We start from the raw sequence: 12,315 nt of genomic DNA, 5'->3' as shown, positions 1-12,315 counted from the left end.
TCACCATCAACATGTAAAATGTATATTCCTTTGGATCTTGTGTGTGTTTCAAGCACACCTCATAACTCACTGTAACCACAGAGGTTAACGCAGCAGATAGAAAGAATGGCTGGAGAGAGATGAGTGGCTTTTTGTTTTGCCTCATAACTTACTGACCAGGATAGCTGTTGCTGACTGTAGGAATTCAATCCAAGAGAGAGTTCAGCTTTATAGTTTGATGATTAGAGGACTGAGTAGCTGGTGTGGGGTTCATTAATCTGACCCCAGGAATGTCTCTACATATTAAAAAATGTATAGTAATTTAGATTCTATAAGCCAACATGAGAAAGTGATCAGGTAACTTGTATCAAGTATGATGAGAGAGAGGAGGTGAGATGTGAGCCCAAAGTTCCTCAAGCACTTCCTCAGGATGTAAAGGAAGGCCTCAGATTGTTGCTCTCCTGCTGGCTCACGAATCCTGAGATTTTAGCACAATATGTTCAACAACAGTTGAATATGACAGTGTTTCCAAATCAATTTTCAGCGTTATACCAAGGGACTTCTGTTAACATACAAGATGTATAACTTTAAATTCTCTCGGAAGGAGAGAATTGAATTAATTTATCTCATTGCTGAGGAGAATGTAATCTGTGAAGGAGATAATAGGAGGGAGAAAGTGAGTAGTTGAGTGAATAATAATAACAATAATAATAATTATTAATAATATTTGTAATAGAAAAAAGGCTGCTAACAACTGTCCTTTCAAAGGGATGCATTCTTCGAGCAGTTGTGTTTGAATGCAGAGCTGAAGTGTCCAAGTGCAGGACTGGGTTCTCAGTGGTGATCTCTTTTCAGAGAGATGCCCAAAAGCACTGAGTGTTCCAAAGGGAATTATGGATTTCTGGCATAACATTCCTCTCAGCATTTCATTGTAGCTCCATGCCCAGCACAATGGAAGCACATTTCTGCTCACCTAGCTGAGAGGTCTGACTTGTATTTTAGATTGTGCTTTTGAATCAAGTTGCCTTTTCTACTCAGTTCTCCAATTGCTCAGTCCCATTCTTGACTTTGCCTTATGCTTTCACAAAAATACCCTACAAAAGAATTCTGGATATACAGGCTAAAAAAAGACAAATAACATTGAGTTTCAGCATGTCGTTAAGTTTTACAAGATCTTTTTCAGATATATGCATGAAGAAAGCCTGTAGGTGAGCCCTGAAGAATGAGTGAAATTCTACTGAAGTCAACATAGAATTAGCATTTCAAAGGATGATTTATTGACACCCGAGTGTGATGAGGGTGGAGGTGAAGGCTGAAACAAATATATCAAGATAACTGTCAGTTTATGCTCTTTATTTTAAAGCAGTTGGATGACAAACATTTAAAAATATGACAAAAAAATCAGTTTTAGTCACATGCAAAAAATGCCATCTCTTCATACGACAGACTGGCTTGGTGTTGCTATGCCATCATAATCATCTGAATAGTGTTGATACTGATCAGTGAGAAGAGGCTGATGCAACTCATCCCTGTTCTTCTTGGCACGTACAATGCATGCAGCAGCAGCAAAGATAATTGCAACAAGAACGAGTGCAGTCACTATTGCAATAGTTATCATTTCTGTTACACGGAGAGCCCTACCTAGGGGAAGGAAAGCATAAGAAAAAGTTATTAAAAGTAAATGCTATTAAAGAGACAGGCCAAAGCTCAATATCTGTCATGATTTACTGAATTTTGTATTAGAACTAGCTGAAATTTTGGTTGAATACTTGTTCCAAAATGTGAGAAACGGCCCTGGACCTCTCTTCTGCTATCTGGTTTGCACTCTCTCGAGTAACTTAAGGAAGCCACATGATACAGAAATAAGGACATAGTGCAAATGTTAGATACAAATAAGAACTTCTTCAAGATTTCTGGTGGATAGTGAGAGCTGTTTGCAATGGTTAGCTATGAATTTCTACTAAATCTCAAATGCAACTGATCTGGAAGACTAGAAGAGCAAAGACAAACACGCCTTTACAAAGGCATCAAATATTATGTAATTTGAACAAATTTTGTTATATGATATATAAGCTTTAAGGGAGAAAGACATGATGAGAGAAAAAGAGTTAACACTTAGATTGGACAGTTTACCTGGCCACTCAATGTCATAGCTGTATCCCAGGTTTTCTGGTGCAGTAACAAACATTTCATTATTGGTAACTGGAGGCCAGAAAGGCACCATGTTGTATTCCCGGTTATGTCCAATAGGGGCATTCTCCAGGGGATATGTAGAGATATCTAAATCAGAAATTTAAATCACACTTCTGCAAATAAATTTGAAATCATGATATCATTTTTAAGATTTAAGTTTTTTGAAATAGTGACTCAGGGCATTTGAGTAGCTTTTTTCTTCTCCTCTCCTGCCCCCTGGTAAACTGTTAAGAATTAGGCCTGTGGTAGACTTCTCATTTCTTTCTGCTTGAACAAGGAGGAGTGCAGACATGAGGACAAGGAAACCCTTTTTGCTCTGATCTAACACTGCAACAGCGTCAAAGGTCTCTTGAGCATTTCAGATGGGCAGCTGATATGATTTCCAATGGAAGTTTTCTGGAATTTTATGGTAAATCAAGAAAAGGTCAGTTGAAGAAAAAACAACAACAACAACAACAACAACCAAAAAAAAAAAAAAAACCCACAAGCCAAACTTCCATTTAGTAATATAATGCAAAAAACTTGTGATAGGTCATGTAAGTAGCACAAAGACCTATAGCTTTTTCCTGAGAGTTGGCATGGGAAAGCCCATGCTGCAGGTTGCAGAAGCTGCACAAAGAAGTCTCAGTGGTGCAATAGCAACCATCTTCTGTAGAAGGAGGAGGGGGCTGGATTGCCTAAGAGTAATACAGTTGCTTCTTTGTTCAGACCAGAGCACAGATGTTTGGGTTACATACAACTCTGTCCCCAGTTCACTGATGCCAATCTCTTTCCTTCCTTCTTTTCATTTTTGCTTCCTTCTCTCCTTCCATCCTTCCTTGCAGTTCCTTCCTTCTATCCTTCCTTCCTCAGTTTCATTCACTTTCTCCTTTATTCCTTTTCTCTTTGCATTTCAGAACTGAAGAACAGGCAGCAACAGTTACAACAGTTATCATAATTTAGATATGAAATATTTTAAGAGGAATAGCTATAGATATTAATATGGTTCTGGAATTCTAGTAATGAATAAAACATGTATTCAGAGTCAATGACAAGGATGTGCAAGGCAACTGATTTTGCTTGTGAGGAGGAAATGCAAATATTTACTCCAAACACTAGGGGAATATCCACAGTATTTTGAACTTAGACGGTTACACTGTCAGAGATCATGCTTTTGCACACTTTATTTTCTCGAATTATGCCTGACACCTGTGTGCAAGTCATTTCACAGACAGGGATTTGAAAATAGATGTCAGAGGGGTGAGGAAGCAAGCTTACTTGCTATTACTCTCTTTATTAACTTTACTAACTGCTAGAATTCCGGTCTTCTCTCCTGAGATTGGAAACATCTTGCTGTCTCACAAGAAACTCCTGACATCTTGTGACTACAAAGACTGACAACCTTCCCTCCCATCTCCATCCTTGAGCACATCTTACCAGCCGAATACCTTCTTAGCCACTCATCAAACACAGCATCTGTAAAGGTGTGCAGGAGCACAAAAATGGGATCATTTGGTGATAAATGTGTTTGCCCTCCTGTTCCATTCAAAAATAGATGGGCCAGGTTGTGAAGGCTTCGAACTGCTGGGTCATATTTCCCTGAAGGATCACTGTACCCTGAATACGTAAACAAAGAACAACACAAAGAATCCCAGTGAACATTTCGTTTGGAAGTTGCAGTCCCAACTGGTTATTATTTTTTGTCTGAAAGGCTTTCATGTTGTTGTGCTGCCTTGTTTGAGATAAATGAGTAGCTTATCTTCTACCTAATGGCATTTGAGAAATGTCCCTAGGATGCATAATTCCCAAGCGTAATTCCCATGTGCAAATTTCAGACTATGAGATGCTTTAAGAAAGAATGTTGAGAATGTGGAGTGCAAGACTTATGGGATCTGAAGTAAAAACAGCCAAAATAAAGCACATAATAACATGAAAATTAAGTTTTATATTATGAACCCCAACATCTCTCAGTTTAACTGAAATAACTTTTGACTGCAGGATTAAGTTTTAAGATGTTACTTTCTACTGAAATTTGCCAGCCGTTACGTTTTTCTCAATCATTTCCTTGTATTTTGCTTGTAAATCTCAGAAACCTTTACATGCTGTATTTTTTTTTTCAAAGAAGTGCCCCTACAAAATACTGTCAGTATCCACCACCTGGTAACTCCAGTGCCATAAGTCAAGATCTGAAGCATTCTGAAAAAATTCCCTGTATTCAAGCAGGTCAGTCTTTCCAGAGACAGGTCAGTACAGTAAATTGGCTGAAGCCATTTTTAGGTACCTAGAAACTGATAGCATACTTTCCAGATGTGATAAACATCCCAAACTTTTATATGTACTAAGAAGATTGGTGAGGATACTTGGTTTTGTTCTCCAAGAGAAAGAAAATGGAGCAGATCCTACTCTGTCATATGAATGATGCTTCTTCAAGAGACTCAGAATATTTGTATGACTATTACTATGTTTGTATTAGACAGTGATCTGAACTGTCATTTCATAACTGTTCATAAATTTCAAAATTCCTTGCATAAGTCTTTTCATTTAAAGTCTCTGGATTATGAAATGGCAGAAGAAAAAACCAGGATGTTGGCTGAATAATGTGGCTCAAATATTCTATGCTGGGATATGTATGTTCATACCGCAGTGACTGAAAATTTAAAGTACAGTGTTTGAGTTTGAAGAAGGACAGAGCTATATAGCTGAGAGAGAAGGAGTGACCTGTCTACCAGTAAATCCTTCAGCACGTCCAGCAGTTAATCAAGGAGACCTCAACTACTACTACTTCAGTGCAATTCCAACATGTACTACCAAGGCTTTTTCTTTCTTTTGTTTGCTATAATTAACATACAAGAATAGCTTCAGTGAGCACATTTGACTTGCTTAAGGATGATAAGGCTTCTGCATCTTTTTGTGGTCAAAAGCTGTCTGTTCTCTGTAGGAACCTATTAGTAGGAGAATTGTACTCAGGATGGACTTCTGCTAGATTCTACTTAGTACACCTGTGAAACACTTTTAAGGATTTATATACTTGAAGAACTGACACACACTATCAGTTTATTTAGAGTAATTATCCAGTACTTAATCCAGAGTTATTTCTGTTAATAAGCTAATACTTAATTCTAAGAACAAGGCATTCTTAGTATCCTATAAATTCTCTCCAAGCTCACTTTCAACAGGAAAAATGCTGAGTCTGCTCCCCTGATGCATGTGGAGTCATTGCAAATCATTTTGTTTGCATTGCTTACCTTCTACTGTGTTACGGAAACTGTCTGTTGAATTGGAATAAAAAGGAGGAGTGTCAAATATACCAACTTCCAAACACTGAGCAACATCTTCAGGCTCTGGGAGACGTTGTACCATAGGCCGTGCAACATTTCCAGCAGGATTTCTACGGATGGGACCACCTTCAGTGCCTGGGGGTGGAGACAAGTGAGAAAACAAAAATGATGTAGAACATTAGACCAAAGGATGCATCCCTCTAAATACTGAATTATGGGGAAAAAAAGAAAAGAAAAGAAAAAAAAAAGATCACACAAATGTCTTTTGAACTAAATCAAAGAGTCAGATCCTTCACTCAGGAAAATAACCTGAATCCTCATAAAGTTCTGTGTGCTAATCTGTGTGCTAGTCCTTTGCACAAGTGATTTCAGAAAGCATCTAGATGCCTCTTAGTGAAATGTGTGGTACTACAAGTGTTTTGGGAGAATTTCCTGTAGTTTTTCAATGTGATCTCTTAATGAGATCTAGAACAATATTTTCAGGACATCCTAACAAATTAGCTGGGGAAAGGATTATAGATAACTAGGTAGGCATTGAATTCAATATTATTAATCAATTAATAATAATTATTATATACTATATAATACTCTGTGTCCATGCAGATACAGAATTCTTAGCTCTTGAAGCTGAGATAAGTGTAATAAGATTCTGTACTCCTCATATCCAAAACACACTCCACATATCTAACATATTTATTTACATATTTTTCTCCCTAGAAACATAAACCTTGAAGGTTGTAAGTGGAGAAGTAAGAAGAAAGCTTAAGGTTCAGTTAAACGTGACACTGCCATTTCAAATTATACATGGCACAAGAGTTAAGCAGGCACTGCTTAAGAAGGAGACACCTATCCTATGAGGACAGGCTGAGAGAGCTGGGGCTGTTCAGCCTGGAGAAGAGAAGGCTCTGAGAGGACCTGATAGCGGCCTTTCAGTATCTGAAGGGAAGCTCTAAGAAAGAAGGGGACAGAATCATTAGCATAGCTTGTTGTGATAGGACAAGAAGAAGTTTTCAATCTGAAGTGGGAGAGATTTAGACTGGATATATGCAAAAAGTTTCTTATGATAAGGGTAGAGAAGCACTGGAAAATATTGGTTGCCTAGAGAGTTGGTGGATGCTCCGCTCCTGGAGACATTCAAGGTCAGGCTCTATAGGTCTCTGAGCAACCTGATCTAACTGTAGATGTCCTGGTTCATTGCAGGGGATTTGGAAAGGATGACCTTTAATGGTCCCTTCCAACTCAAATGATTCTATGATCCTGTAATTTCTTATGAAGTGGAGTCAAAACATTTGATTCTTTCCCTGCTTCAAGCTATTTATTGCCTCAGTGAAAGACAGGTGATAACTGTTATATCAGAAGACTGATGTATGAATCTTGAGTCAAAAATATTCAAAAGACACTTCAAGTCTTTTTTAAACATTTTGTAGCTGGAAAGGTCCATTGCCATGTAAAATTTTATTATTAAAGGAATGTTCTCTCCAAACATCTTCCACTAGTCACACTTACTGTTACAAATGGTTCCCAAGCTATCATAGTCTTCTATACTTTCACACAGCACACGCCACTGAGAGAAGATTGAATTCTGGCTGATCAGAGAGACATCAAAATTACTTCTAGCTCCCATTAAGTCATCTGAGCAGATATCACAGGTGTTTTGTCCAGTTGCAAAGTTCCAGTAGGGTAGGCCAAAAGTGGAATCCTGTAGCATATTCTGAAACACATAAGTGTGGCACTAGTAAATCTCTGCCACAGGCATCTACGTTATATACTGCTAGAGGGATATACAAAATCCATTAAAAATATCTTAAAAAGAACTGGAGTCCTGCTTCATGGAAATGAGAAAATCTAAGGAAATTTATGAAAAAGCTTTCAGTAGCTTTTCATTTTGATACCTTTGCCTGTTCACCAAAACAGATTCTTAGACCATTGAATTGAGTCTCAAATCCCCCTCTAATAAAATCCCCCTCTTTCATGAAGCCATATTGTTAGTAGTAAGAAACATCATTTAATACCCATACCCCATTTTTTCCATGTATTTTAAAAGCCTCACAACAGCGGTGATGTTTGTAGAACACTGAAAAAATAAGCCAATTGTGGAATAACTAGGCAGGTGGAAAAAGAAGGAAAAGGAATACTGATCTTTCAAATTGCCATTGTTCGGTTCTAGTATGGCATGGAATTTAACAACTCTGGAGCATTCCCTTGTTTCCAGAGTGTGTTTACCAGGATGGGTTGGTCAGACAATTCATTTTAACTAATGAACCAATTTACCAACATCAGCAGTAATTCTCTTCAAGATCTGGAACTCCTCTGGGCTTCTACATAATGAAATGCCAATGATATCATATGTGAATTTTAGTTTTGAAGGGAGTTTGACCTGCTAGAACCTGAAACTAGAACCTGAACCTGATTACATGGCCCACTTAATCACACCCTTGAAAACTCAATTTTCTCTTCTTTAAGAAGAATGATAGTCAATTAAATATTATTTTTATGAATAATTCTACACAAAGAAAAAGAAACAAGAGAACAACTTATTAATGAAACAGAGTCTCACAAGACATAAATTTGTCTAACCAGTTGCACTAATTATAGAAATAACATGATTCTGAATCTCTGCAATACTTTTCTTTAGAATTTCTGCTGCTTTTATTAGTTTAAATTAGTCAAGAATTGTGACCTTGATACAAAACTAGCAGTGATCTTTTTTGGTCCAGTAAAATGTTTTCTATGGACTGGTACAGAATATGTATCCACTTTAATATTGAGTTTCATATAACTTGTGTTTTTGCTATTACTTTAACTGATACATTATTACTATTAGCATTTTTATAATGTCTAAAGCTTAAATACATTCCAGTAAGTTTAGTATAACTTTTTCGATACTGAAATTGAAGCAAAATTTCAATGTACAGTAAAAGCTGCTATAATTTTTGTCTATTACGAGATAATATGAGAATACAAAATTCATCCATACAAACCACAATAGGAGCACATGACTCAACATTAATGCTAACCTTACCTGCATGTCCCTTTCAAGTTGCAGTAGATGATACCTATGCCATGTGACAAAAGCTGGTCCCTCATGAGAGAAATCAACTCTTTCAAAGCTCTGCTGCCCTGCACCAAGGAAAGTCTTCCTGACGGAATAATAATGAGACCACACAAAGTAGTTATAAATGGAGATATTCTCAAACTGTGGTGTGTTGCCATCTGGCCCAAATATTTCTTCACGTCTCCTTGTGGCAATGACAATATCAGGGTGGATTGTCACCTTGGCTTGGTGAAGAGCATTCACAAAACGCCTTCTCTCTTCTGTACTAAGATCCAACAGATTCCTTCTGACTATGAGGATACAAAAATAAATAAATAAATAAATAAATAAATAAATAAATAAATAAATTAACATAGACTTGGAAACTGAATTTGAACTGCGATTTCACAAGACTAATTTATTTTGTTCTTAATAAATCTAAGTAAGTCTCTTTCTATTCAAGAACTCCACGAGATTTTGTTGGAGAAAATCATGGTATAAATAGAAAATATTATCAGAAAGGTCAATTTGAGTGAAAATAAAGTCTAAAACCTTATTCAGCCCTTTTGAATGTCATTATCTGCTACTTTTAAAGGTAGATATGTGTTAGTGACTGTATTCCCAAAATTATGAGGGGTGTTCTGTAAGTAATACCTCCTACTTTTATTGCTCTATACAATAGTGTTATTGTGTTCCTTGTGTCTGTTGTGGTTTCCGTGGACATAAACAGGAGGCATTACCCGTGGAATGATCCATGTATTTTAAATTATTTTTATCCACATAGAGACTGAGAAAGTTACAAACAAGGAGCGCAGCTGAGTTTCTGAAATTCCAGAGTATCAGGAAAGAAACAGTCACCTCAGTAGCAGTCTCACAGGGCTGAGAAGATTTCATGCTATCTTTAGACTGAAACCAAGATAAAAAACCACAAAGCTGTTCTTCACAGTGCACTCATTTTCATTATTAAACATACTGTGCAATCCATAAAAGCCAAATGGGTTTGTATTGACAAAAGAAACAGTATGTCTCCAACATGAATAAAAAAGATGAAAAAGAAATGTAATTCACTGTATAAAATGAAGTTGATTCAGTGAAGAGTACTTTAGCCTCGCCAAAGTTTACAGAAATGCTGTTCTGAAGCATGAATTTCATTCAAGGATTCTGAATCCTGAAACATATGCTTTTCTGCTTGGATACTCTAACTGGTATATTTTTGTTGTTGACTTCAGGTAGGGTCTTAACATAGTATTTTCCAAAATGTATGTATGATCCTCAACAATAAAATTTTTGGACTATCACTAAATTTAGGCATGAATTTAGAAGATTTGAAGGCACCAAAATGTATTTTAAAGCTGTTTTATATAGGTATGTCAAAATAATCCAATAATTATTTCTAATGTCTAAGCAACAGAGGCAAGCTTTATGGAAGGACAGATGTCACCTCCATGCAGGAACAGAAAGCATAATAATAAGTTAATTTCTCATACTTAAATGTCCATTGTTATGCATGATAAATGTGATTTGCTTAATATTTTAGAGAAAAAGAAAGTAAAAAATGCTCTATATCAACTACAGTTGCTTTTACTTTACCCTCAGATTTACTGTTCTAAGTTTCTGTGTGCTAAGTATTTTTTTGTTGTTGTTACTTTTCAGCATTATTGTCATTGTTAATAGAAATGAGCTAAGAGAATCAGAGGGTGCCACTTGAGTTAGCCACTTCAATACATAAGTCATGCTTTCTGCTGTCTAGGTTGCTTATTAGAGCTCAAAGGATGAAAAAAAAATCTTAAAACCTTTCCCATAGCCCTCTATAAGATGTTTTTAGAAAATATGATTATTAATGTCTGAACTGGTAAACTTTGATCTGTTAACTGTTGCTGGAGCAGGTACGTTGTGACCATTTCTTTCCTTTTTTTTTTTTTTTTTCCTCACAGTGCTCAGAAAGGTCCATCAATCACTACACTGTCTCATCTTGTGTTAAGCCTTTAAAGACATTGGTAGCAATTAGGTAGGTAAAAATTTATGGGGTGAAGTGTGCAGACTGGAAATGTATTATGGGACTGTGAATCAGAAGAGCTGCTATCATACTTAAAGAATTTACAAGGTATTGATCAGGATATATAGATATATATTCCTAGATATACTCACAAACATGCATGTATATGTCTATACATATATAGACATATATAATATCACTATTAAATAATTCCAAAGATTACAAAATGTAAAACATGAATATGTTCTATTCTTTAGTGGGCTTGGTCTTAATCTTGCTCTGACTACAGGTTTTGTTTCTTCCTTTTATTGTGTAGTCAGTGTAGGTGCTTTGTACACAATTTAGACAGCTCACTTAACAGCTGCCTTAGTAACACCTATATTATATTTTTATATAAATATAAGGAACATTTTATGTTTTAAAGAAAAAAAGATAATCTAGGTGCATTAAAATCAACATGCCAACAGACAGTTTTTGTATCATATTTCTGATGTTCTTACCTATATTGATTTGCTGGCTACAGGTAGGTCCAGTCCATCCAGGGCGACATGACCCACAGTTGTAACCAGAGAAGTTACCATTGCACCTGCAGGTTTGGTTGAAGAAGCGTATGGGCCATTGCTCGCGGTCATCCCTCCCATCATGGATGTACTGTGGGCCATGGGGTCGCGAGTCTACTGTCACCTGCACACACCGGCCCCTCCCTGTAGACACTCCACACTGGTCGGTACCGGGCCCAAACACAGGGAAATAATCTGGGCAACACATGCCACTTCTCAGAGACTCAATGGTAGCGCACTGGCGAGGGAACTGAGCTTCTGCTGGTTTGAACATGTTAAGAAGTAGTGGCAGAGAAACAAGCAGCAGCATGGGGAGCTGCATGGCAACAGGTTCAGCAGTGCTGGTTCCTTCTGAGAACTCTGGTCCACACACACTTTCGTCTCCTCTCGAGTGACAGGACACCCAGCTCCCTCTACACCAAGAGAAAGACAGATAAAGAATGAAAGCAAGAAATACAAACCTCCAGTCCAGTCCTTCCACCTGAGCAAGTACCTCTGAACCACGTATTTGATGGCCTAACTGGAAAAGACAACAATTTCCACTAATGTTATTTCCTTCTCTAATTATCTATGCAAAAAAATAGTTACAAACTGCAGAGGTATATTTACTCATTGACATCTAAGCAGTTCCCAGATATTCATTCATGTTGTACATCTGTCAGCCAGATTTACATCACTACCACAAAATATTTAAACTTGTCTAAGACACATATTTTTCAATCATTTTTTCTTTGAGTTCAGATTTTTTCCCTCCTGAATTTAACTAGTGTATCCTTTTTTCTAGCTAGTGTTATCCATCTGCTTGCTGTTCTTAAAGGTAGCTCCATTGGAAAATGAAGCTACAATTCTCCATGCATTGTACCTCTTCTGTCTTTCTGGCACCTCTTCTCTGCTGAGATCCTGGTGTATCTCTCTGTGTTCTGGGGCTGTGTCTAACTCAAAATAAGTGCTGCTAATTTCTTTCCTGTAACAGTCTGCTTGCTAATCCGTGTTCTACCAACACAGCATGGCTTGGCCTCACTCTCCTTCTATTAATCTCCCTTTCTACTTCAGTGCCTTTCCCTGGACTTTAAGTACTTGAACAGCACATGATTTCTTTCATGCTTATCTCCTTGTGATTTTACAAGGTTTAGCAAAGGTCAGAGATAAGTACTTGAATTCAAAACAGAACAACTATGAAGGCTTTTTTTTTTTTTTTTTTTTTTTAATTACTTACAAAGAAAGGTTCATTTGAAAACATACAAAGAACACTGGGGAAGTCTGCATATAACAGATTTTTTTTTTTTTTTTAATACT

General features: G+C 36.9%; 1 protein-coding gene across 1 annotated transcript; it reads right to left on the bottom strand.

Annotated features, from left to right (window-relative positions):
• Positions 1-1,316: 1,316 nt before the first annotated feature.
• TYRP1 (tyrosinase related protein 1) lies at positions 1,317-12,046 on the bottom strand. Its single transcript, NM_205045.3, has 8 exons — positions 11,882-12,046; positions 10,960-11,432; positions 8,452-8,774; positions 6,936-7,140; positions 5,397-5,564; positions 3,589-3,768; positions 2,113-2,259; positions 1,317-1,620 (listed from the first exon to the last, which is right to left on the bottom strand). The coding sequence occupies exons 2-8, from the start codon at positions 11,339-11,341 to the stop codon at positions 1,415-1,417; spliced, it is 1,611 nt and encodes a 536-aa protein (NP_990376.2). The 5' UTR covers positions 11,342-11,432; positions 11,882-12,046; the 3' UTR covers positions 1,317-1,414.
• Positions 12,047-12,315: the final 269 nt, after the last annotated feature.

Source organism: Gallus gallus, chromosome Z (genome assembly GCF_016699485.2).
Source record: "Gallus gallus isolate bGalGal1 chromosome Z, bGalGal1.mat.broiler.GRCg7b, whole genome shotgun sequence".
Lineage (NCBI taxonomy): Eukaryota > Metazoa > Chordata > Aves > Galliformes > Phasianidae > Gallus > Gallus gallus.
The sequence above is the reverse complement of the archived record's forward strand: the minus strand, read 5'-3'. Positions and strand labels throughout refer to the sequence as shown.

Excerpts from the sequence above, each read along its gene's own strand:
- TYRP1 (NM_205045.3), bottom strand. The coding sequence starts at position 11,341 with ATGCAGCTCCCCATGCTGCTGCTTGTTTCTCTGCCACTACTTCTTAAC. Across the intron at positions 3,769-5,396 it reads TTTCCGTAACACAGTAGAAG|GGTACAGTGATCCTTCAGGG; the intron begins GTAAGCAATGCA and ends TTACGTATTCAG. Across the intron at positions 2,260-3,588 it reads GCTAAGAAGGTATTCGGCTG|ATATCTCTACATATCCCCTG; the intron begins GTAAGATGTGCT and ends TTTCTGATTTAG.